At 45.7% G+C, this 22,062-nt stretch overlaps 2 protein-coding genes across 14 annotated transcripts in view; one reads left to right on the top strand and one right to left on the bottom strand.

Annotated features, from left to right (window-relative positions):
• The window catches only part of Cramp1 (cramped chromatin regulator 1), a 52,230-nt gene extending 33,481 nt beyond the window's left edge, over positions 1-18,749 (bottom strand). For 3 of the 10 annotated variants that reach the window (XM_076937161.1, XM_076937163.1, XM_076937165.1), the window contains exons 1-4: positions 17,264-17,398; positions 16,661-16,998; positions 6,122-6,330; positions 1,707-1,860 (exon numbers count right to left, since the gene is read on the bottom strand). In XM_076937161.1, coding sequence (XP_076793276.1) covers positions 1,707-1,860; positions 6,122-6,330; positions 16,661-16,998; positions 17,264-17,283 — 721 coding nt within the window. In that variant the 5' untranslated portion in view covers positions 17,284-17,398. Of the gene's footprint in view, positions 1-1,706; positions 1,861-6,121; positions 6,331-16,660; positions 16,999-17,263; positions 17,400-18,501 lie in introns of those variants that run through there. The other 7 variants (XM_076937167.1, XM_076937166.1, XM_034506295.2 and 4 more) reach the window with 6 other exon arrangements.
• A 304-nt stretch (positions 18,750-19,053) lies between these two features.
• Positions 19,054-22,062, top strand: part of Ift140 (intraflagellar transport 140) — an 87,242-nt gene continuing 84,233 nt past the window's right edge. Inside the window, exons 1-2 of one of the 4 annotated variants that reach the window (XM_034507486.1) lie at positions 19,054-19,865; positions 21,657-21,834. In XM_034507486.1, the coding sequence (XP_034363377.1) occupies positions 21,688-21,834 (147 nt within the window). In that variant the 5' untranslated portion in view covers positions 19,054-19,865; positions 21,657-21,687. The remainder of the gene's footprint in view (positions 19,866-21,656; positions 21,835-22,062) is intronic. The other 3 variants (XM_076937159.1, XM_076937160.1, XM_034507484.2) reach the window with 3 other exon arrangements.

Genomic DNA, 22,062 nt, shown 5'->3' with positions numbered 1-22,062 from the left:
CCCAGAGATCAACTGGGAGATGCCCCCCATACCCCAAGCTGTGGAGACTGACAATCTAATCCCAGGGGTCTCTAGAAATAGAGAAGAGGAGGAAGGGTGTGTGATCCCACAGAGCTCTGTTTCTCTGTAATGGGGGGGGGGAGGGGGGAAGGAAATGAAGCATTGTCTTTTAAAACTATAGTATCATGATGTATATCATGGCCAACATAGCATGACCTGGCAAAGAGAACACCACAAGAAAGGTGAAGATCAGGGGTGCCAAAGGCCACCATGAAGGCACAGGAAGGGGTCAGAAGAAAGAGCAATGTGGCCACAGCTATATGCCCATGATTCTTATGTCAGAAACTTCACTATCTAGAAAATTAAGAGTATTAGAGAAAGAATCTACAGAGTTAAGTCTACTATAGAAACTGCAGAAATGCAAGGCAGAATGGAGCAGGCTGGGACCAAATGAGTACAAGAAGAGAATCCAGAAACATGGAAGGAGGAGGTAGTTAGGTTTACAGGAAAGGACAGGTGACTAGATTATGGATTGAAGAAGTAGTGTCACTGAGAAAGTGGTCAACCAAGGGTGCTTGAAACTAGCCAGAAACTAGACTAACATTTGGAGATGATCGAGTCACCTCTCTGAAGATGTACTGAACTGTCCAAATCCTGACTATAACACAGATGACAGGAATACTGGCAGAGCCAGCATCCACCCCAAGCAGACCAGTAAAATTCAGGCTTTCTTGTACACCCACAGTTCAGTTTATCTCAGTGCCCAAACTAATAAGGGGATCCAGAACTTTCTGCTATGAGGCAGCTTCCTTCCAGGTAAAAATCTTCTTCTACCTTGTTGGGAAACTTTGAGACACAGAATGTCAAGAGAAAGTGGAAACCAGAGTCTAGGACAGCATGCTTACAACAGGATGTTCTAGTGGGAGGTAAAATACTTCCCGCAGGGAAGCTCCATTAAGAAAGGAAGTAAACAACTCAAAATAGCTCTAGCAAGTACCTGAAATTGACCAGATTTCTTAGGCCAAATTCCCTCTGCAAGAGTATGTAAGAAAGTAATACAGACTAAGAGTTACTTTCAGACAAGTCGAACTGTAAAAAATCTCGGTAAAGCCCAACTGCCTACAAGAAGCAGAGACCACAGAGCCACCGTGGAAGAAAAATTTCCAATCTGTTGAGTGACTGCAGGACATGCAGTGTTCACTAGATATCCTGTTCTGGTGAACTGTTACAGCTGCTGGATGGGCTTGGGTGACAAAACTTTGAGTCATTTCTGCTACTGTTAAGTAACCCTTCACTCAAATTCCTCTAAGTAGCCCTCTAAAACCTCACTGGCCCACCAAATTGGAGTTTGGTGGTATTTGGTGCTTTGATCTGGTCTGTCATGGACTCCTTCCCTCTCCTAAGGCAAGTAGATGTTTGTGTGTTATGCTTCAGGAAATGTCTGTCACCCAATATAAATACACTCAAAGACACTGAAACACAGAAATTACAGCTCAATAGGAAGGTTCCTTACACAGAAGGGATAGTTTCCTCACAAATTTAACCAACAGGTTCTTGGCATGCCCCCAACCAAAGCACTAGGATGCAAGTCCCATGGTAAGCAGCCAGGTGAATATGGGGTCACAGAGAGTGGGCAATGGGTGTTTGCCTGTAAAGAACCAACTTTGCCTGGTGATCTTCTAGGGCTGGGTCTGTGTAACACTCACCATTGTCAAAGTCAATGTATTTGGTAATCTTGTGCCAGGTACGATAGTAGAAATGCCGAACCTGCTCTTTGTTCTTCACCATGCTTGCAGGTTTGCCTTTCTTCTTGTACTTTAGAGCAATGTTGTTCTGAATGGCTTCAAAGTCTTTTCCATGCTAGAAAACAAAGTCCACAAAATAAAAGCATTGCAATTAAAATAACTTTTTGGTATAACATAAGTAAGCCTCATCAAAACTCAAAAAGGGACCAGCTATGCACAGCATAAAACAAACTAAGCTTCAAAGCAGAAAAGCATGAAACTTATCATTGGAACAAACAGTTATGGGTGGCCCTTATGGGACCATGAGGGAGACTTACAGGAGGATACCATGGTAGAGAGCTCAGGCTGTCACCACAACCCATCTTACGGTATAGGAAAGGTCACTCTTCAAAGCTACCTGCTGATTTGATCATGGAAAGTGTGATCGAAGAGAAGCGGCACATACACACACTTGGGAATAGAACCGAGAAACTGAAGCATTCTGACCACATCTAAGGACCAATCCTTCCTAGAAGACCGCCTGCAAAACCTGGGTGCGGTTGGAATTTGAGGATGGAACGTGTGTTCCTGTGTTGATGATATTGAGAACCAGCTGTTTGGTGGTCTCAAAAAAGAAAAGAGCTAGTTAGAAGTACTGGAAGCACCCTGTGCTGTCTTCTGCTAAGTAGGTCCTAGAGATCAAGGTCAGGCTTGATGACAAACACCTCTACCCACTGAGCCACCTCACTGGCCTCTTACAACATTTTTAAAGTCGGGAATTGTTCCAAAGTGAAAAATGAAATTATTTTAATTTAAAACTTATTCACTGCTTTAAAATACTTAACAGGAAGTGGAAACTCACGGCTAAGCCAGGCAAATGAGGAGCTAGAGGTCAGCCTAGCAACAGACTAAGAGCAAGTCTCATAAAAACGGAAAAAACCATAATAGCTAATCATGGAAAGGTACAGCTGGGCCTTTGTTTCTGTGTCTGGCTGGTTGGCTATCTCCTCGGCAGCTGCTAACTTGAACAGAAACATACAGACAAGCTCCATGCTGTGAGGTCTTTCTGCCTCATTTATGACTCCTCAACCTGCATTCTCAAACTAAATGGCCTGTAGAACGTGAGCCCGTGCCCACAGTCACCTGCACTTCTATAACCACAGGTGTTCTAAACTTCGTTATCAACATGAAAAGTACGTCAAGAACAACAAAAACTGGGCAAAGCTGGAAGAGAAAGACTCAACATCTAAGTGATGAAAACTCACAGTACACAGCAAAAAGCCAGAGCTACTCCTGATGCCTATGCATGTGGGTGGGGTACTTTGAGATGCATGTCAGAGACAAGGCTTTCTCAGCAGTTCTCAATGTAGTAAATTATGATAGGATGGCTAAAAGAATAATGATTTTTAAAAATCGATCATACAGTTGGAAAGCAAATAAAATGAAAACAGAGTTGTAAGTTTTATATTATACAGAAATACCACTGAGACCAAGAGGAAGTGCTTAGTCAAGGTCTAAGGTGCCTTCTATTCAGGGCACATCCACTTGCTCACTTTTGCTCTCTTCTAGCAGTGGGACTAGAACACACTACTAGCTCAGGGTGGGGTCTGGATAGGCCATCACCTGACAAAAACCAATCTGAGTTCAGGCCCAAAATTGTGCTCAGCAGAGTTGGAGATGTGGGTATCTTAAGCAAGAAGGAGAGACAGACTAAGGCCTGAGACAAAGACAGCGGCAGAGTCTCTGCATCTGGCCAGCCATCTGCACCCTCTGGGCCAGGAGTGTTGCTGTGAGCTGGGTTTCCAATGGTGGTAAAGAAGTCAGACTAGGTTGTGTAAGCATGTGCAAATCTCCTCAGTGGGGGAACACCATGCCTAGTATACACAAAGATGTTATTTCCATCATCCTTATGCATACTTACATATGCCTATGTATGCATACATGTGCACACACACAAATATGTTGACAAATATTACAGAGACAATTCTTAGAGCAGAGGTCTATGCTCAGCCCACTAATCCCACTGTTGGAGATTTCGGCTGCCCACACTCAGCCGACACTGGTCAAACAGACGCCAAGGCCTCACCAGGGTCTTTCGAAATGAGGTGTGAATTCCCACATTTTTCAACTGGTTATTTTTTGTAGACTTGATCCCAACTACAGTCATCTGAGAAGAGGGACCCTCAAATGAAAAATTACCTCCATTGCATTGGCCTGTGGCCTTGTCTCTGGGGCATTTTCTTGAGAAATGATTGACATGGAAGGGCCCAGCCTTCTATGGGCAGTGCCACCTGAGCATACCTTCCTGAGTTGTATAAAAAGAAAACTAGTTGAGCAAGCTGTGACAAGTAAGCCAGTAAGTAGCACTCCTCTATGGTTTCTGCTTCCAGGTTTCTGCCTGAGTTTCTATCCTGGCTTCAAAGCCTCAGTGATACAGTTTGTGAACTGGCAATTGAAAGATGAAATAAACCCTTCCACCCCAAGTTGGTTTTAATCATGGTGTTTACTACAGCAACAGCAACTAAACTACAATAACTCTCTTAGCCTCTCTTTCTGTGTATCAAATCACAAAAAGCATTAATAACATTATTACTAACCAAGGATTTAGGAGACCTAAAAACATGTGCCTGGTTGGTAAGAAAGGAAACAGGAAGGCTAGCCCAACTGGAGAAGAATGGCAGAGGATGGTCGTCACAAGAAAGCCCCTTCCTATAGCTTGTAATCAACTACACCTCATACCTCCCTTACAGAAGCTGGAGAGCCAGACCACCTTACAGAGCTCAGGCTCCAGGAAGAAAAGAAAACATCAGAGTAGTTACAGTTTATGGTAATATTCACTAACAGTTGCACACTCTTACAACCCAGCAGGAATCACAAGTCTATTATGCCTAACAGCTTTAAAAAGCATAATTGGAAGACAATCTATACAGATAGAGTCTGTGCTTTATTATAATTCTGAAAAGAAAAAGAGCCCTTTCACATTTGTTTGAATGACTTTTGCAACTACCTTAACAAGTCTTGCATGTACCTATTCATTCTTTCTATGGATAATAGGTGTCAGGTCCCATGACCATGTCAGTCACACACCTCTGAAATGGGCAGAACTTAGCCTGTCACCCGTACAAGGGAGGGACATCAGCCACAGGAATATAGTAAAACCAAGTCCTTGGCCCATTAGAGGTGTCTCCCTTTCTAATCTTCTGTAAACACTGTGTTTGAAATTCCTGCACTTCATTCTTGTGTGGAGCTTGTCCTTCTTAGGCTTGGCAAGGTGCATCCATCATAACTGTGAATTAACTACTAAGAGGACAAGGCTCGCTGATTAAGTCAACATGCCAAAGGAGTCATCTGAAATGAGGAACACGAACAAAGATGTTCACTGCAGTGCTATGCACGATGACAGAGTCTGCAAGGAGTTAAAACAAAACACAAACAAGAATGGACATAGGCTGGGAAAATGAGGTTGGTAGTAATTCCTTGTTTAGCATGCATAGACCATGGGGACAGATGGACACATGCAGACACAGACACACGCACACATGCACAAGGGACACATCTACTGCAACCACTCAACTCTGTTGCTGGCTCAACAATCAGCTCAAACAGCGCATGAAGGAATAGGCATGGCTGTACTCCAGTAAAATTTCTCCCTTATACAAAGACAGACAAGGTGTATAGTTCCATCTGTCTACATCCAAAGAAGCACATCTATAGCCATTTTTCTTTTTGTTGTTTTAATGAGTAAAAGGGCTCAGTGGTTAAGAGCACTGAATGTTCTTCCAGAGGACTCAGGTCAATTCTCAGCACCCCCATGGCATCTCCCCACCATCTGTAATTGTAGTTCCAGAGTATCTGGCATCTTCTGTCCTCTGAGGATACACACACATATAAAATTAAAATAAGTAAGTCCTTAAAAAATATAAGTAAGCACCATGACAAACAACTTTGATATTAATAAAAGTATGTTCACAGATAACTACAAGGCAGCTGGCAGGGCACAGCCACATCAGCAGACATAGGTCTGGGAAGTGGCTTTTCTCATTCTAACAGAACTCTACATTTGATTCTAAGTAAGTTGGGATTTAGCTGCTACTCTGGCTAACAGGGCCAGGTATCTGCTTGTCCTTCTGCACTAGGGAACGCTTTCCAAATCAGTCACTGTATTGCCAAGTGAAAGCCCTAAGGAGGGTTATACTCCAGGCAAGTATGCATGAAACATGACTGAGGTGCTTGGGAAAGAGCATTCATCCTAACAGCCCCAGGAAGGAGATGACAACTGCCCGGGCCACTTCGAGGATCCTTGATAGAATCTGCCCACTTGACAGCAATGCAGCAAAGGGAAACACAAGATAAACAGTAAGAGCTCAGGAGGAAGATGACTGGCGTCTACAACTCACCTCATACAGTCCCTCGAAGAAGGTGTTCTTGTCCTCTGTGCTCCATGACTCCCACTGCCTTCGGACCTTCTTTCCCTCTTCTTTCTCAGGCCCTGAAGAGCCTATGTTCCGGGAGGAGGAGCGGGAGCCTCCTGCAGGGGTGGCGGGAGCAACCCCAGATACGTTTCCAGAAGATGATGCGCCACCATCACTTCCTTGGAAAGAAAAGACTGTACAATAACATGTTCAGAAAGCTGAGGGATAGGAACAGGGAGGACAGAGGAGCACCAAGGGCTCACCACCACACCTAATTTCAACTCTTCAACAGGTGATGGCAGCAACAGAGCACTAAAAAGCCATTGGGTCCTGATCAGAAGCCAGAGCTGATCAGATGATTCTAAAATCTTTGTACAGTGAGGAAAGAGCCTGTGTGGATAGTTTTAACAACACAACGAATCTGATATTTTGTCCATACTCGAGTCTAATCCCTGCCCCTTCAGCAAAGCCACAAATCACATTTCATGCTGATTCTTGCTCAAATGTGTTTTTTAGTTTGAAATATTCTTACTACATTTTTGAATAAGCTGAATTTCAAGTGACAATATACATAAATAGAGTTGGCATTTCAGAATATAGACCATTTGATGCTTAAAGTGCTATATAGTCTGAAGATACCTATCTTTCTTTTTTCCTCTCCAGTAACAGAAATATGAACCCAGGGCCTTGCACATAGTAGGTGAACACTCTACCACTGAGCTTATCTCCATACCTAAAGCCCTTCCCTTATCTTTTATCTGCTTCAACATTATCTCTGGGGTCCTAAATTACCATCACCCTTAAAAGTTCTCCTGGAGCAGCATCATAAAGTACAGGGCCCAGAGACAACAACAAAGGCAGAGATTAAGAATTTAGGCCCTTGTCTACTGCTTTGCCAGTTGAGTTTCTTCTTGCTGTAGGGAACAGGCGCTCACAGCACTCCTATATTAACCTGTAGTCTCCTTTTGCAGACTGCAGAACCACAGAATGCCAAGACATATTCCAAGCCTCAAACAATCAAGGAAGCAGACAGATCACAGAAGTAAAAATCCTTTAAAATGCAAACATCATACAAAAGTTTTTTTTTGCTTTTGTTTGTCAGAGTCTTATTTCTAGCCCAGGCTTGCTTTGAACTCATGAATCCTCCTACTACAGTCTCCCTAGTACTAGGTTTACAGGCCTTTGTACGTATATGGATCAGAAAACTGTGAAAATGTTTTCCTAATGAGACGCAGGTAGGCCTTTCCAGCTGAGATTCAGTTTCTAGTCAGCCTGGTGAGGCTCTTCCTGGACAGCCTGAGGGCTACTCCTCCCCTAGGGTCTCCCTAGGTTTCAAAGAAGCAGCTTCATAGAAGAGTGCGAAAGATGAAAAAATTAAAAATTAGAAGTCCATTCATCCACAAACACTTGAGAAGACTCTCTCTGGCTATCTATATCAGAACATGCATAAGGGCTGCAAACAAGGAGTTGAGAGCAGAGGAGGTAGAGATTGGCTGTCCCTGCAGCAGCTTTATCTGCCCTAGGTATATGTGTCACTACATATAGTGACTGACGGTGATGGTAAGGTGGGAGAGCATCCTTGGGATTTCAATTTTTCCTCTGTCTCTCAATATCCAATACGATATTCTCTACATGCTGGGCAACGGCATCAAGCTGCTATATCTAGGCAGTGACAAAATCAAGAGGAGAAATAAATCATTCTTTATGGTACTGTATAACTCAGCTTGGATAGCCTTTTATATTGGTTTTATTCTTTTAATTCTGTGTGTGCATGTTGTGTCTGTCTGTGTATCTATGAGTGTATAAATATATGAGAATGCCCATGTGGGCCAGAAGAAGACACCAGATTCCATGGCGCTGAACTCATAGGTGGTTGTGAGCTGCCTGATATGGGTTTTGGGACCAAATTCAGGTTCTCTGAATAAACTGCTAAGCCATCTCTCTAGCCACAGATTAGGCTTATTAAATAGATACTCAGCTTAGCATACTCTGCACCCTATTTTGAGTTTATTAGGAGGTAACCCCACCGTGAATCAAAGAGCAGCCATATTTGAATATTTAGAAATAACACACACTCAGAAGTCAGAAAACTGCACATTCACACACGTGGAAAACATTTCAGTTAGCCAGCTACATCATGAGCTCTAGTCTCTCATTTAGATGTATGTGGATTAACTTCAAGAGACACTACCAGACTTGTAGAAGTCAATGACTTAGCAGGGCCAAACTGTTCAGTTACCAAACAATAACCATATAAGGCTATTTAAATATTAACTAAGAATAAAAACATGGTGGAGTACACCTTTAATCCCAGCACTCAGAAGGCAGGTAGATCTCTATAAGTTTGAGACCAGCCTGGTCTATGTAGGCGAGTTTAGGCTAGACAAGGGTTAAATATATATAGTGACCCTGCCTCACAAAATAAACAGCATAATAAATTAATTAACAAAACATACTAAAGAAAACCAGTTGCTCAATCTCACTAGCCAAATTTCCAACAGTTAAAGACCTCACATGGCTCATGGTCACCTTCCTAGATAGTGCAAAACATTTTACTCAGTGTGGAAATTGCTAGACCAGTCAGTACTGTATTTGCCACTCATTATTTACTGCTCTGAACACAGAAACAAAGTGAAAATACACTGCAGTCTGCACATACCCAGCGATGCTACGCAGGTCCCTGGGCTATACAGCAGGCCAAGGAGGCTACACAGACCTCCAGATCTCAGGCATTTGCAGCAGGCAGGCTGCAAAAGTGCTTCCAGGAGACAGGAGGAGATGCTTCTGTGGAAGACTCAAAATCAAATCACAAGCTGAAACAATTCTCAAACACCACAGGACTCCACTTCCCAGGAACTCATAGTTCTCCACACACTGTTGTTTAAGAAGTGCTGGCTATCCACTTCTGTACCCACAATGGAGGACTTCAGAGCTACTTCTAGTTTCCCAAGAAACACAAGCTCTCTTCTCCCCAGTAACAGCATGCCAGCCAGCCAGCCAGCCCTTTAGTGACCATTCAGGTTAACTCTTGTTAGTCCATACTGGCGCTAGCATGCTCAAAAGTAGACACACAGCCTCTAAATTCCAGAAGCCAAATGTCTGACAACTGTCATGAGATCTGACTGTCTCACTGTGACCTGGACAAAGGAGAACTAAGTTTTCTTGGACAAAAAACAAAACAAAACAAAAAAAAAACTGAATTAACACCAATACAAGAAGAAGGAACCTTTGGGACAGAGTAGCCCAAATCCTACTCCTAGGTACAAAGTTACATCAGAGAGAAGGGGTAAGGCACCAAGCGACTCCCCAGAGCAGCAGTCACTGTCCAAGGGCCTGCCATTTGCTCTGAGATACCTGGCCCCTCTTTCTGTTATTTCAGAAGTACTACAACCTCAGGAGGGAAATGAAGACAACCTGGACATTCAAGTACAAAACTAAATTACTCCATGCAACATTTCCTACCGTTTACTATGCAGCATCCTACATAGAACTCAAAAGCTTTAGGGAAAGAACACTGACACCTAGCCTCCCTCCAAAATTTCAGGTGAAGACAGAGAAATAGAAATAGAAAGCAGAACCAGGAATACTGATGGGCTACAATGATGACAGCCTGGAAGAAGTTCAATCCAGAAAAATGCTCAGGAAAACAAAAAGTGGTCCAGGTGAGCAGGAAAACAACTGAGTCAAAACATAAAAGGACATGAGACGACTTCAGGGAGGACCGAGAGGACTGCACGCTGCCACAGGGTGCAGAGGTGTGTGAGAAGGCCAAGGCTCCAAACACAGAGGGCTTCGCTAACAGTATATATGATAAAAGTCAGTGCCTCTGAAACATGAAGGAACATGGTATACACAAACAGACTCCCCAATGAAGAGCCCCCTAAAAGCAAGGACAGGGTCCTGGTTCTCCCAGACCTAAGCTTGGCACCAGGCTTTACACACTAGAAGCTCAGTGACAGCTCAGGAGCAGTGGAGGCAGACAAGAGGTTGGCACTGAGCAATGGCTTAGTCTTTGCCTTCTATGCCTTATCTCCACAAAAGCACACCTGAGGATCTCGAGAGCCTCTCCCACCAAATCCATTACTGCCTTTCATCAACATCAGTACTTCCATCACATACTTTATTGCCACCAGGTCAGCTGTGTCCTACCAATTCCAACATTTTCCTCTCTATTCACACAGCTTGCCATCCCTATAGTGGGAGTCTTTAGAGCATGTATGGCCGTGGTTTCCTTCCCTGTTGCTCTGACATCACCTGAAGAGGACAAAAGTCACTCTGGCTATCAACCAGGGATGCTGAGGAAGCAGAGTAGCTCTTCACTGCAAAATGGCTGCTCAGTACACAGCAAGCCTGGCAGTAGTAGAACATGACTTTAAAACACACACAATACATGTGCATGGCTCCATTCTGTCTTTATAATAAGTAGAGCTCGAAAGTTTCAGAGAAAGAACACTAGCACCTAGTCCAGATCCAAAACCTATTTTAGAAAAGGAGAAACTGAGCTATAAAAGCATGAACACCCCAAGGTCACCAGGCATGGAAAACCAAGTGACCCAACCCTTCCACTGTAAGCCCAGGCCTCTCCCTATCCCACGCTGCTGCCCACCTCCACACTGTGGTGTTACTATTCTTCTCAAGTCACTCGCTCCCTGACTGAAACATCCTATGACTGCAGCTTTTATTATACACAGGCTACAAAATTCAGGATTCTGGAAGGACAAAACTTGAAACTTGACCTTTTGGTCTTTCCCTCAGTTTGTGAAAGATAAGGAAACAAAGGTCAATGACCTCCCCAAACCACCTGGCTCATGAATTACCACTCCGAAAGATTTCTATTCCTTTCTTAAGAGTACATTGTCACTGTCTTCAGACACACCAGAAAAGGGCATCGGATCCCATTACAGATGGTTGTGAGCCACCATATGGTTGCTAGGAATTGAACTCAGGTCCTTTGGAAGAGCAGTCAGTGCTCTTAACCACTGTCTCCAGCCCCAAGATTTCTAATTCTTAAAAATACATTTTTACAAACTTCATGACTGGTTTGGGGTAAGACCTTGGGTTCAGTCACCGGAAAAGGAAGAGAAAGTTGGAAAGGGGAGGGAGAAAAGGAAGGGAGGGAAGAAGAGAGAGAACAAGAACCATGTGGTAACTTCAGAGGATACCATTAAAATCTGCCAAAATTTAAAAGAATATTAACTCACTGTCTTGACAGTCTGTTTGTCTCTTGGGTTTGTGAGCTTCCTTCTAAGAACTAGAAATGTTAAATCCAGAATAGCAGGCAACAAGCTAAGTCAGGAGACACAGTGATTGTCCTGGAGATTCCCAGGCTCCTGTTCATTTAGCCTGTTCTAAGAAAGGTGTTTGTAAACCAACTCCAAGCTTGTCCACTCTTGATCACCGCACAAAAAGGCATCCCTATGGCCTGTGTATGCATTTCAAGGATGGCACACACCATCAAGGCCCAACAAGGCCACCACAGTTTACAGGATACACAGGCATGGCAAAAGGCAAGAGCTCATAAAGGTAACCTCAGATTCTGTGTCTCTGCTGGCATAGGACATTCACATCAGAAGCTGGTTCAAGCAGTTTTGTTTGTAGAGTCCTAAAGGTATCTGAGAGAGACCATCTCTACCAAGGTTACATGGGAGGAACTCTTTATAAGCAAGCCAGCATTCAAGGACTGCGATCTCAATGGATGACCCCAAACACCTAACACTGGCCCAGCCCTGTCATCATTAACATCCAAAGCTGCTACTTGGTCAGCATGGCAGGTGTTCAGTAAACAAATGAGGATCCCTTCCAATGCTGGTCATTCAACTAGTCTCCAAAGATGCCATTTGTATGTACCAACCGTTCTGTGAGAGTCTTCCAAGGTGATCAGACTCTAAAATGCCCTCCTTTATACTCTGAAGGCAATTTGGAACCTTGATTCTTACCCTCAACAGATTCCCTTCCTTCCACTGAGTCTCCCATCTCATGCCTGCAAGGCTCAGTGTTGCACCTCAAAGGTTCTCCCATTCCTCCCACAAATAAAGAAATCACAACTAAAATCCCACTGTCTCTATAAAAACACAGGACCTCCTCATGGAATACCACAGAGATTTCCTCATTGTCTTCTACGGCCAATACCTTTTATGTCCGTAGAACTACAAACTGTCAGAAATATCTTCTGTTCTAGGTGGTTTTTACATTGTTCTTTAGTGTTATGATCATCATTATTCAACCTAACAAAAGACTTCCATATACCATATATGATAACAGCAATTTTCAATTTGTGACTTTGCTATCTGAAATAATTTCTGAACAATCTAAAATATGGTTTCAAATATAATGTTGAGGACCGCACTAGTCCCACGTCGGGGTGGCCAAAAAATGTCTCGGCCTGAGCAAAATGTTGAGGCCTGGGCCGACCCACATTTGGGCGGCCACTGTATCCCGGCCCAAGCTGCTGCTCCGGTCTTCAGGTCGGGGGTTCAGCAAGAGCGAGGGTGAGGCCAGATTTTACCTAATGTCTGAGATTCATCTCTGATGACCCCCTGTATTCTCTGATCTCCGTCTATATATTCTCTGATCTCTGGTTCTGTCTTCTATAGTCTGACTTCTAAGCCACGCCTCTAAGTTACACCTTTAATCATGCCCTTAGGTCTTGTCTCTAAATCTGATCTCTACACTTCTAAGTCATACTTTTAAGTCACACACCTTTAATCTCACACACCTTTAATCTCAAGGTATCTAAACCAAGATTATCGGAGTGTTCTCAGCTGTTGTAGGCTATTGTAATTTAAATTTCATGTCAGGGTATATGGCTCAAGATGGCTGCAAAGCTGATAGCCGCTTTCTGCTAAAAGTCGGCCCCCAACAGATGTTAAAACATCCTTTACTAGCAAAAGGCAGTCAGTCTTACCTAGCACATTAGACACTATAGAAACTATCCACTTCAACCTTAAAAGGAACTGAACTAGGTGTAGTGGTACATGCTTTTAATCCCAGTAATCAGTAGGCAAAGGCCAGCAGGAACTATATACTGAGCTTTCAACTCTAGCTGGTGTTACGTTTCCTACTTACCAACTTCCTTAAACTTTATAATTTATCATGAACCTTTGAGTAATATATTGTACCTAAGAGCCTACAGTGGCAGTCCATTTGTAAATTCAGAGCCAGTCTGAGCTAGAGTTGAATTCCTGTCTCAAGGACAAAATTTTATACAATTACACAGTCTTGAGCATTTCCTCTCTGCCTTGGGATCTGCTACCTTCTGTCACATCACAAACTGGTGGTCTTTTGTCAGTAGGGATCACATGTTTATGCTATCTTCTATTCTAATGGATGTCACAGGGGGTGTGACTGGAAGCAAGACAAGAGTGTATGTGTTTGCCTTTTTTTTTTTTTTTTTTCTTTTAAAAGCCCAGACAGGGTTTTGTTGTGTATCCTTGATTGTCCTAGAACTTGCTTAGTAGACCAGACTGGCCTTCAACTCAGAGAGATTTGCCTGCCTCTGTTTCTGGAGTGCTGGGATTAAAGGCTATGCCATCATACCTAGCAATTTGTTTTTCTTTTTTCTGAGAAATGAACACTTTACTCAGTAGTTCAGCAGTCCATAAACTAGCCAACTGAGGGAGAGCATCAGGAGCTCCTAGGTCCTAACCCAGGTTCTTATGGACAGTCTCAGTAACTCTGGATTCAGTCACAAAAGGATCTTTGAGTGTGTTTGGCATGTGGCAGGACTGGAAGAATAAGCAGATTTGTCATTTTTGATTTCAGGTGAACTTAGGATAGAAACAAAAAAAATAGTTTCTAAAGCCATTCAAGAGCAAAGTTATAGAAATGAAAAATGCCTGCTGTGGGGACACTAAGTCTCTCCCTTTATCACTTAAAAAAAAATGTAGAATCATACTAGAAAAATTTTTATTCAAGTCAAAGTATCCACTCTTCTGTCCTCAAAGAAAGGACAGCTATGCAGAGATAACCAGACAAGGAGGACCTCCCTCTTCTCCATAAATCATTTTTTCCAAACTTCCATCACAATGAGACTTGGAAAGATGGAAGTCAACTAGCAAAACAACTACCACTGCTTTAGCTGTGAGCTGCCTTCACATATGCAAATTGTGTTTTTTTCCAAGTCAGAACTGAAAATGCAGGTATTCCTCACTTCTTACTGGTGGAGACTTCCAATGTGTAGAAGAAATGTTCCTCCAGAGAGACAGTTCTGAGGGTTGGCTACACAATGTGCATAGGCATGTGGTCACACCTGATCTCTCCTGGCAGTGGACAGAGGTGATTGATAACTGAGCAAAAGTGTCGTGTCCCCCCGCCCAAGCCAGACTGGGAATGTCCAGGGCATAGGCAAGTGTATCTGAACGGCCTGTGCGGCACATGAGTGGATTGCAGCCACCAAGAGAACTTAGCAGGAAGGTAGGCACTGCAAAAGAAGCTGCCAGAAGAAACAGACTGCCCTCCTAGGAGCACTAGTATAGCTTACTTTACTATAGCCATATAATGGACAAGAATCAGAACCAGAGCCAGGCGATGGTGGCACATGCCTTTAATCCCAGCACTTGGGAGTCAGAGGCAGGTGGATTTCTGAGTGAGGCCAGCCTGGTCTACAGAGTGAGTTCCAGGACAGCCAGGAGCCAGGGCTACACAGAGAAACCCTGTCTTGAACACCCCCATTCTCCCTCCCCCAAAAAATCAGAACCAGAAGCACCAAAGATCCAAGGGAGAAGTTAACCGGAAACCTCTTCTCATCAAACCCCGTCTCATCACTCCCAGCCCCCAGCCCGCCGAGCACCAGCTTTAGCACCCCTTCTATGTACAGAGTTGCTTCTAAGTCAGTGCTCACACGGCCACAGCTCTTCCCAGCACCCAAACTTCAAGAGGCATCAACAACTGCTATTGTTCCTTTTTTCTCAAGTGGGTACATCTTGGACAGAAAAGCAAGTCTGAATGAACAGAGAGAACTGAGTGGGCCAGGACGTGGTAGGTGAGGTATTGGCAGGAGTCCACAGGTAGGCCTTCCTGAAACATCACAGTCACTGTAGATGTTAAAAGAGCTGAGCACAGACTCAAGAAGCTTTAGCACACCTGTATCCTCTAGTGAAAAGTTAGTTTACAAAACAACAAAGTTTTGTAAACTCACGTTTTTCTAATACCAAAATAAACCTGTGAGGCGACTTTTAGTTTTGGAAACATACAAAGTTACTTCATACTTACATCTTTAAACTGGCATACTCACTTCAGAATTCTTTTGTTGATGCCATGAGTCTGGATGAGGCACTCCAGATCAGGATGAGGCAGAAGTGAGCTTAATGGGACACTTGGGTCAGACCCTCAATACAGGTCTTTATTGGCTATTGAAATATTTTCTTTTTAAAACTACCAGGATCATCTTGGTAACTTAAATCAATATTCCCCAAAAAATGAAAAATATACTATAATAGTTAAAGTGCTGCTATAAATAAATGTTTTGGGTTTTGTTCTTTAAATACAGAGTCTCACAATGGAGCCCTGGCTGGTCAAGACCTTGCAATGTAAACCAGGTTGGCCTCGAACTCACAGAGATCTAGCTGCCTCTGCCTCACAAGTCCTTGGATTAAAGTCGTGTGTCTTCATGCACAGCTGTAAGTATGGAGAACTCACTGAAAATTGATGTCCCATTTGTTTTGTTGTTGTTTTTTAAGAAGTGTTATATAAGTCAACTATCAACTATATTGGCTTTGGCATATAATCTTAGCACTCAGGAAACTGAGGCAGAAAAACCATGAGCTCAAGGCCTTAGTGAATTCCAGGACAGCCTGAGCTACCAGCAGATTTTGTCTTTTAAAAAAAGGAGGTGATGGGGGTGGCAAACTTGGTCTGAAAAGAATGTAAGAGCAAATTGCCTGCATAGGTAAAAACCAAGATGCTGAACTATAAACAGAGAAAAGCAGACGGGGAAATAAAGACATGTGAAGAACCCACATGGCACATTTTTTTTTTACTTTGGTAAGAGGCTTCAGGAAAGCAGTTACAGTCTCAACACAAGACAGTTCTGTGGGCTGCCCCTGATAGGTCACTGTTGACTTCATCAAGTGAGGATTCTTTCTGTGTCACCAAATATACCTCAGTTGAAACTCTTAAGTGTCCCAGTTCTCTGTCTTCATACTTTCAAGCTAGGAACACTTTGGTGGAAGACAATAAGCCAAAGCCAATCTCTGTCATCCCATCAACAAACAGCCCCCCCCCCCCCAAGCCCATAAATTACAAATTCCTTTGTTGCATTGCCACTACTTGAGGTGTGGAAATAGAGCAGGTACTTTCTCTCTGCCTATACCTGAGCTATTGTTCGTAATTTAAAATGGCAATCAGTGAAAAACTGTCAGGGACCCTCTGGGAATCTATTTCTCTTGCCCAGAGAAAGGACAATCACTGCTCCGTATATTAGTACAAAGAGGAAAGCAACAGCCTCCAAGGAGTGGAAGGGGGCACGTGCCCCTGCAAGTGCCACCGGAGGAGGTCTTGTCAGACGCCACAGGATAGAGTCCCTACCTTTTCCTCGCGGCCCGGAACCGCTGGCACCACTACTGCCCACAGCACAGGGTGCGTCCTTCCTAGGCCTCTTGCTCTGGGGTCGCACGCTGGACCTTAGGAAATGGTGCTGGTCCTGAGGGCTGCCCTGCGGTGGGGACGGGGTCGGCAACCCTCTGGGTGGTGCGGGGGCTCCGGCAGCCCGAGGGGTCTGCCCGTCCCTCTTTGTGCTGCTGCTGTCCGCCGCGTCCGCGCCGCCGGGCCCCTCTCCGTCCAGCGACTCCTCATCGGCCGTCCGCTTGCCCAGTTTCTTGAGCCCTTCCTCCCCGCTGCCGGTGTCACCCAACTTCACTGTCATCCTGCGGCGAGAGAGACGGAGGAGCAGTGAGGCGGGCGGCGGACAGAAGTTTACCGCCGGCCTCCCAACATGGCGGCCGTTGTTTGTTCCAGCGCCGCCCGCCGCCCGCCCGAGGGCCCGCACAGTGCTGAGCCCGACCGGACCGGGACCCCGCCCCCGCCCTTGGATGCCCCCAACCCAGGTAGACCAACACTGCCCGGAGCCGCGCAAGGCACAGCAGCATGACCTGGCCTCTGCGCTTTGGGTCCCGCTGTCCCGCCACCTACCCCAAGGCGCTGCAGCTCATGGCCCCCAGCTTGAGGCCGCCTCGCTCCCCGCACCGCCCGTGGCCCCTGGCCTCCCCTCTGCTCTGAGCCGCGCGCGATCGTGCCGCGCAACTGCCTATTGCAACCGCCCGCGCCGCCCTCAGAGCCCCCAGTGCTCCATGGGCCAAAACTGCCGTTCTCTCTAAAGCTGGCATGCAAGAGTGAGAGGCTCTGCACTCCGGGAACCTTCCCAGGCGGGAGATGGGAGACGGACCGACTACACCTCTCATTCAACAAAGCCTGTTGCATGGAACAGGTTAGGGAACACCGGAAAAGTGACAGCAAACACTGTTATGTTCCAGTCGGGTTTCAAGAATCAGAACTGAACTATGTAAACAATCCTGGAAACAACAAAATTCCTGCTTTAACTTCTACCACTGGCATAAAATATCGATAAACAAAATAATAGTCTGTAGCCTGGAGAAGTTACACTCAGAATAAACTAACGTTTAGGTACATTCCAACATCTCAAGCACAGGCTGTGGAAGTGATGAACCAGGATAGAGAAACACTGTGTTCTTCAGCAGACTCTAGGCTCAACACAACTGTTGAAAACATTCTACTTAATAAGAAAACCAGACAGAGCAAGGCACCAATGCTAACGAAGAAACAGACTGAAGGTAAACACCGGGATGTAAAACTCGAAGTGACACCATAAAATGGTGCTCAAAAAATGGTGTGCAGTTTTCCTGTTTGGCACTGATCTTTCAAATACTACCTTAAGAAAACTCTGGCACAGAACCACACAAGACACAAACCCACGCTAAATGATTTTTATGGCACAAGACTTCTCCTCTTCGAATCTATTCACTTCTAACCCCCTCACCAAGGTTCCCAAAACCCTGTCATTGTGCTAGGGAGTGAAACCCATTCCCAAAATCAGCACTGCCAACGCCAACAAGCAAAATGCATCAGTCCAACAGGACCTACTTGCCGGCGCGCCAGGCCGTGTCCCCAGGCGCATTCCGGTCGTTCCCCGGCGGCGGTGGACTCCATAGGAGTCCGTCACCGAAACCCGTCACTTCCTGACCGTGGGAGGCGCGGGCACTGCAGGCCTCGTCCCGGCTCCACACCCTTTGTCCCATTTCGGGTGAGAGACCCTTCCTGAGGAGCTGACCGCTGGCTACACACGGCGCAGCCCGCGAATACCGCGGCCCCTCCGCGGATCCCGTAGGCTCCCAAATGCAGCCTGCGGTCACCTTTTTCATCCACACTTCCCGGCAGCCTGGCTCCCGGATCCCGGGCCTCCGCAGAATCGACCCGGCCCGGCAGCTCCGGCTGCGGCGAGGCCGCGACGCCGGGCTGATGGTCGTGTGTCAGACGCGGTCACCGAGCACTGTTCCCTTCGAAGTCCTCTCAGTGGACCGGCGCGCAGCTAACAGGGCTGACGGCGCAGGTGCTGCCGCCACTCGCCCTCCCACACCCGGGACGCCGCGCTCTAAACTGTTCCGGCTACGGCGGCCGCCGGGGACCTGAAGTCCGCGCCGGAGAGGGGCGGGGCGAACGTCCGGCAAAAAAAGACGAGCACGTCCAGCTTTTCTGCGGGCGCGCCCAACCAGCTAGGCTGCCATTGGTCAGCAGGCGTTACGTGCGCGCGCCCGCACCGTGTACAGGGGTGGGCCCGCAACGTGGGGCGTGTTGTGACGGCAACCTCGCGCCCTTGCGGGTCGTGCGTCTCTTCCGATTGGCGAACTCGACAGCCAATAGGATCAGTGTGCTGGTTGTGATTGGCTGAGACTATGTTGACGGATGCGTGAGAAGAAATCACCGCCTCAGCGGGGCGTCTTGAAGTGCGCGGGAACTCGGGTGGGGACTATGCACTCCGAAAACAGGTTTAGGACCATAAATATACTGTAGCATAGCCCACTAACACGTTTCCCATTCGAAGCTATAAGAAAATGTTTTTAAAAACTCCAATGCTTACGCATGTGACGTTTGAAAATGAGTATCCCAGTTCGCAGGAGTTCCCCGCCTCTGGTTATCCCCTTGGCTCGTTGGCGTTTACCGTGCTACTGCGCCTGCTCTCCAGCGACACCCGCCGTTGGCTAACTCTGGCTGAAGTGCACACGGTCGCCCAGGGAACCCTGTGCCTAGCTGCTGCTGCTAGGTTCTGCTGAGTACTGCTTGCAGCGGTTTCCCGAGGCGTCAACGCGCCACACTCCAAGGCGGCGTCCGGTACTCAGAACGTCCCCTAGAAGCTCTCGAGCCCCGCCCTCCCATCCGAGGCGATGCAACTAAGCTCCGCGAGGTGCTGGCTGATGGCCTGCGTGATGGGGTGGGCAGGATGAACTCAAGGAGGAAAGTATCAGGAGGCTTGACGGAGCTTGTCCTGAGTAGCAAATAGTTCTGGCCCACCCATTAGCAGGAAGCCCAAACTCTGGTCCTGAGACTCAGAGCTGCCTCGGGAGGTACCGATTCTCTTCGGCTCTTTCCGCTGCAAGTCGCCAGCCATCCTTTCGGGAGGAGGTGCGGCTGTCCCTCGACTGCTTCCGCTTTCCTTAGCAGCGTTGTCCCGGCAACACGGCCACAAGGAATCTGGCGAAGTTAGATTTCTATACCTGAGGTGCAAAGGGATCTGGGGCTAGAGTGGGGAGTGGCTGGGGGATGGGATGGGCTCCTCCGGGATCGGCCTGGGGCCTAGAGATGTCTTGCCAGGACCCTCTGTGCTGGCTTCAAGAGAATTGTCCTCTGCACAGTCCTAGAGCCCCCTGCTGGACTTTCGAGCTGCCCTGTGGGTCCCTCTGGATGCATTTAGTATGAAGCTGGGGGAAGACAAGAAAGCCAAAATCCTCCTCTTGGTTATAAAGATAGCATGACCTGACTGGACCACCTACACAGTCCTTCAGTAATGTCTACATGATGTAGCTACTGACTTATTCTGGCCTAGAGAGCTAGACTTTAGATCATTGGTCATTACCCCAAAAGGCTACTTTAGAACCCATCTTCTTGTTCCTGAGACTCTCTGAAAGGAGGCTTGTGTTTAAGCCTAATTGTTAGTATGATTCCTTGGTATAATGAGTTTAACTAGCTTTCCTAAGAGTTGGTTTGATTGGAAGCACTTACCTCTGAAAGTGATTGACAACTATAAAAATGAGGATCAATTGACTGGAAAAAGTGAAATTGCCCTTTTCTTGTTTTATGGCCTAGATTCTTGAAACTTGTTTCTGAACTAAGGCCATTAACAGATTTTTAAATAACTATTTTATTGTGAGCATCTGCCTCCTAAAATTTATTTAATAGCTTTTTAATTACTTGGCTAATTCCATTTTAAAACTTAAGTGTTCTGCTCAGTAGTGCCACATACATTTAATCCCAGCACTTGGGAGGCAGAGGCAGGCAGATCTTTGTGAATTTGAGGTCAGCCTGGTCTACAGAGCAAGTTCTAGGACAGCCAGGGCTACACAGAGAAATCCTGTCTTGAAAAAAAAAAAAAGAACAATAAAAAACTTAAGCATAAGTGAAAGAGAGAATGAACAATTAAAACAATGTATAAAAATTGACATATCGAAGCTGTCATGTAGCCCATTTAAAAAAAAAAATTAGACTTTTTTTGTTGTTTTTTTGTTTTTTCAAGACAGAGTTTCTCTGTAGTCCTGGCTGTCCTAGAACTCACTCTGTAGACCAGGCTGGCCTCGAACTCAGAAATCCACCTGCCTCTGCCTCCCAAGTGCTGGGATTAAAGGCATGCGCCACCACTGCCCCGCAGATTTTTTTTTTTTTTTTTCTTATTTTGTGACAAGGTCTCACTCTATATCCTTGACTACCTGGAACTCACGGTAGTAGACCATATTTGCCTCAAACACATTGGGATCTCTGCTTCTTACATGCTGGGATTGAAAGCTTCTGCCACTATATTTGGCTTATTTTGTGTGTGTGTGTGTGTATTGCAGAGGCCAGTGTGGCATCAGATCCCAGAGGAACTGCAGTTCTAGGCAGCTGTGAGCTGCCTTATGTGAGTGCTGGGAACTGAACTCACATCATCTGGAGAAGTTGAATGCTGTTTTTCTCCGTACAGATATTCTATTGTGGGCAGTTTGCTTTTATTTTGTTTTAACATGTTTGGAATGAGAATGACCAAGAATTATTTGCAATCCCTGGTTCAGTACTTCTATTCCTTGTTCAGTTCTCTCTTTAATAGCAATGAATTTTACTTCTTTTCCAGCACACCGTGGGTCATTTCAAGTTCAAGCCTTTGCTTCTAATTTTATACTTCTCCTTAATAGAGATCTCTAACAAATAAATCTGCCTGAATTCATTTAAGAAACATTTTTAAGCTGCTATATGTCTTTGTAGGTTTGTTTCCCTTTTATAATTCTATAAGTAGTTACTCTGGGTGGGTTTTTCCTCCCTGCAGGTTTCCTCCTTGACTAGGTCCGTGCACCATCATGGCGCTGTATTTTGACCACCGAATCAAAGCTCCAGATGCATCTAGCTCCCCCTCTCACATTACCTGGCATCCCACCCATCCATTCTTGGCAGTAGCATCTATAAGCCCGTCTTCTGGAGGCAACGTAGACATCTACCTTGAACAAGTGAGTCCCCGGAGCAGCATTGGCTTCAGCTCTTGTGTTCCCTCCTCCTGAGTCATGGAGGCCAGAAGGCAGCAGAACTTAGCACTAGAGTTCTCCTTATCAATTCTTCCTAACGGCCAGTTATTCCCCAGCTCCGAAGCCCTGATATCAGGCAGTTCTTTTATCCCTGCCATCGAGGAGCATGCTTAGATCTGACCCTCTGTGCCATGCATGCTGCCTTCAGCTCTT

This window comes from Arvicanthis niloticus, chromosome 6 (genome assembly GCF_011762505.2).
Source record: "Arvicanthis niloticus isolate mArvNil1 chromosome 6, mArvNil1.pat.X, whole genome shotgun sequence".
Taxonomy (NCBI): domain Eukaryota; kingdom Metazoa; phylum Chordata; class Mammalia; order Rodentia; family Muridae; genus Arvicanthis; species Arvicanthis niloticus.
The sequence above is the reverse complement of the archived record's forward strand: the minus strand, read 5'-3'. Positions and strand labels throughout refer to the sequence as shown.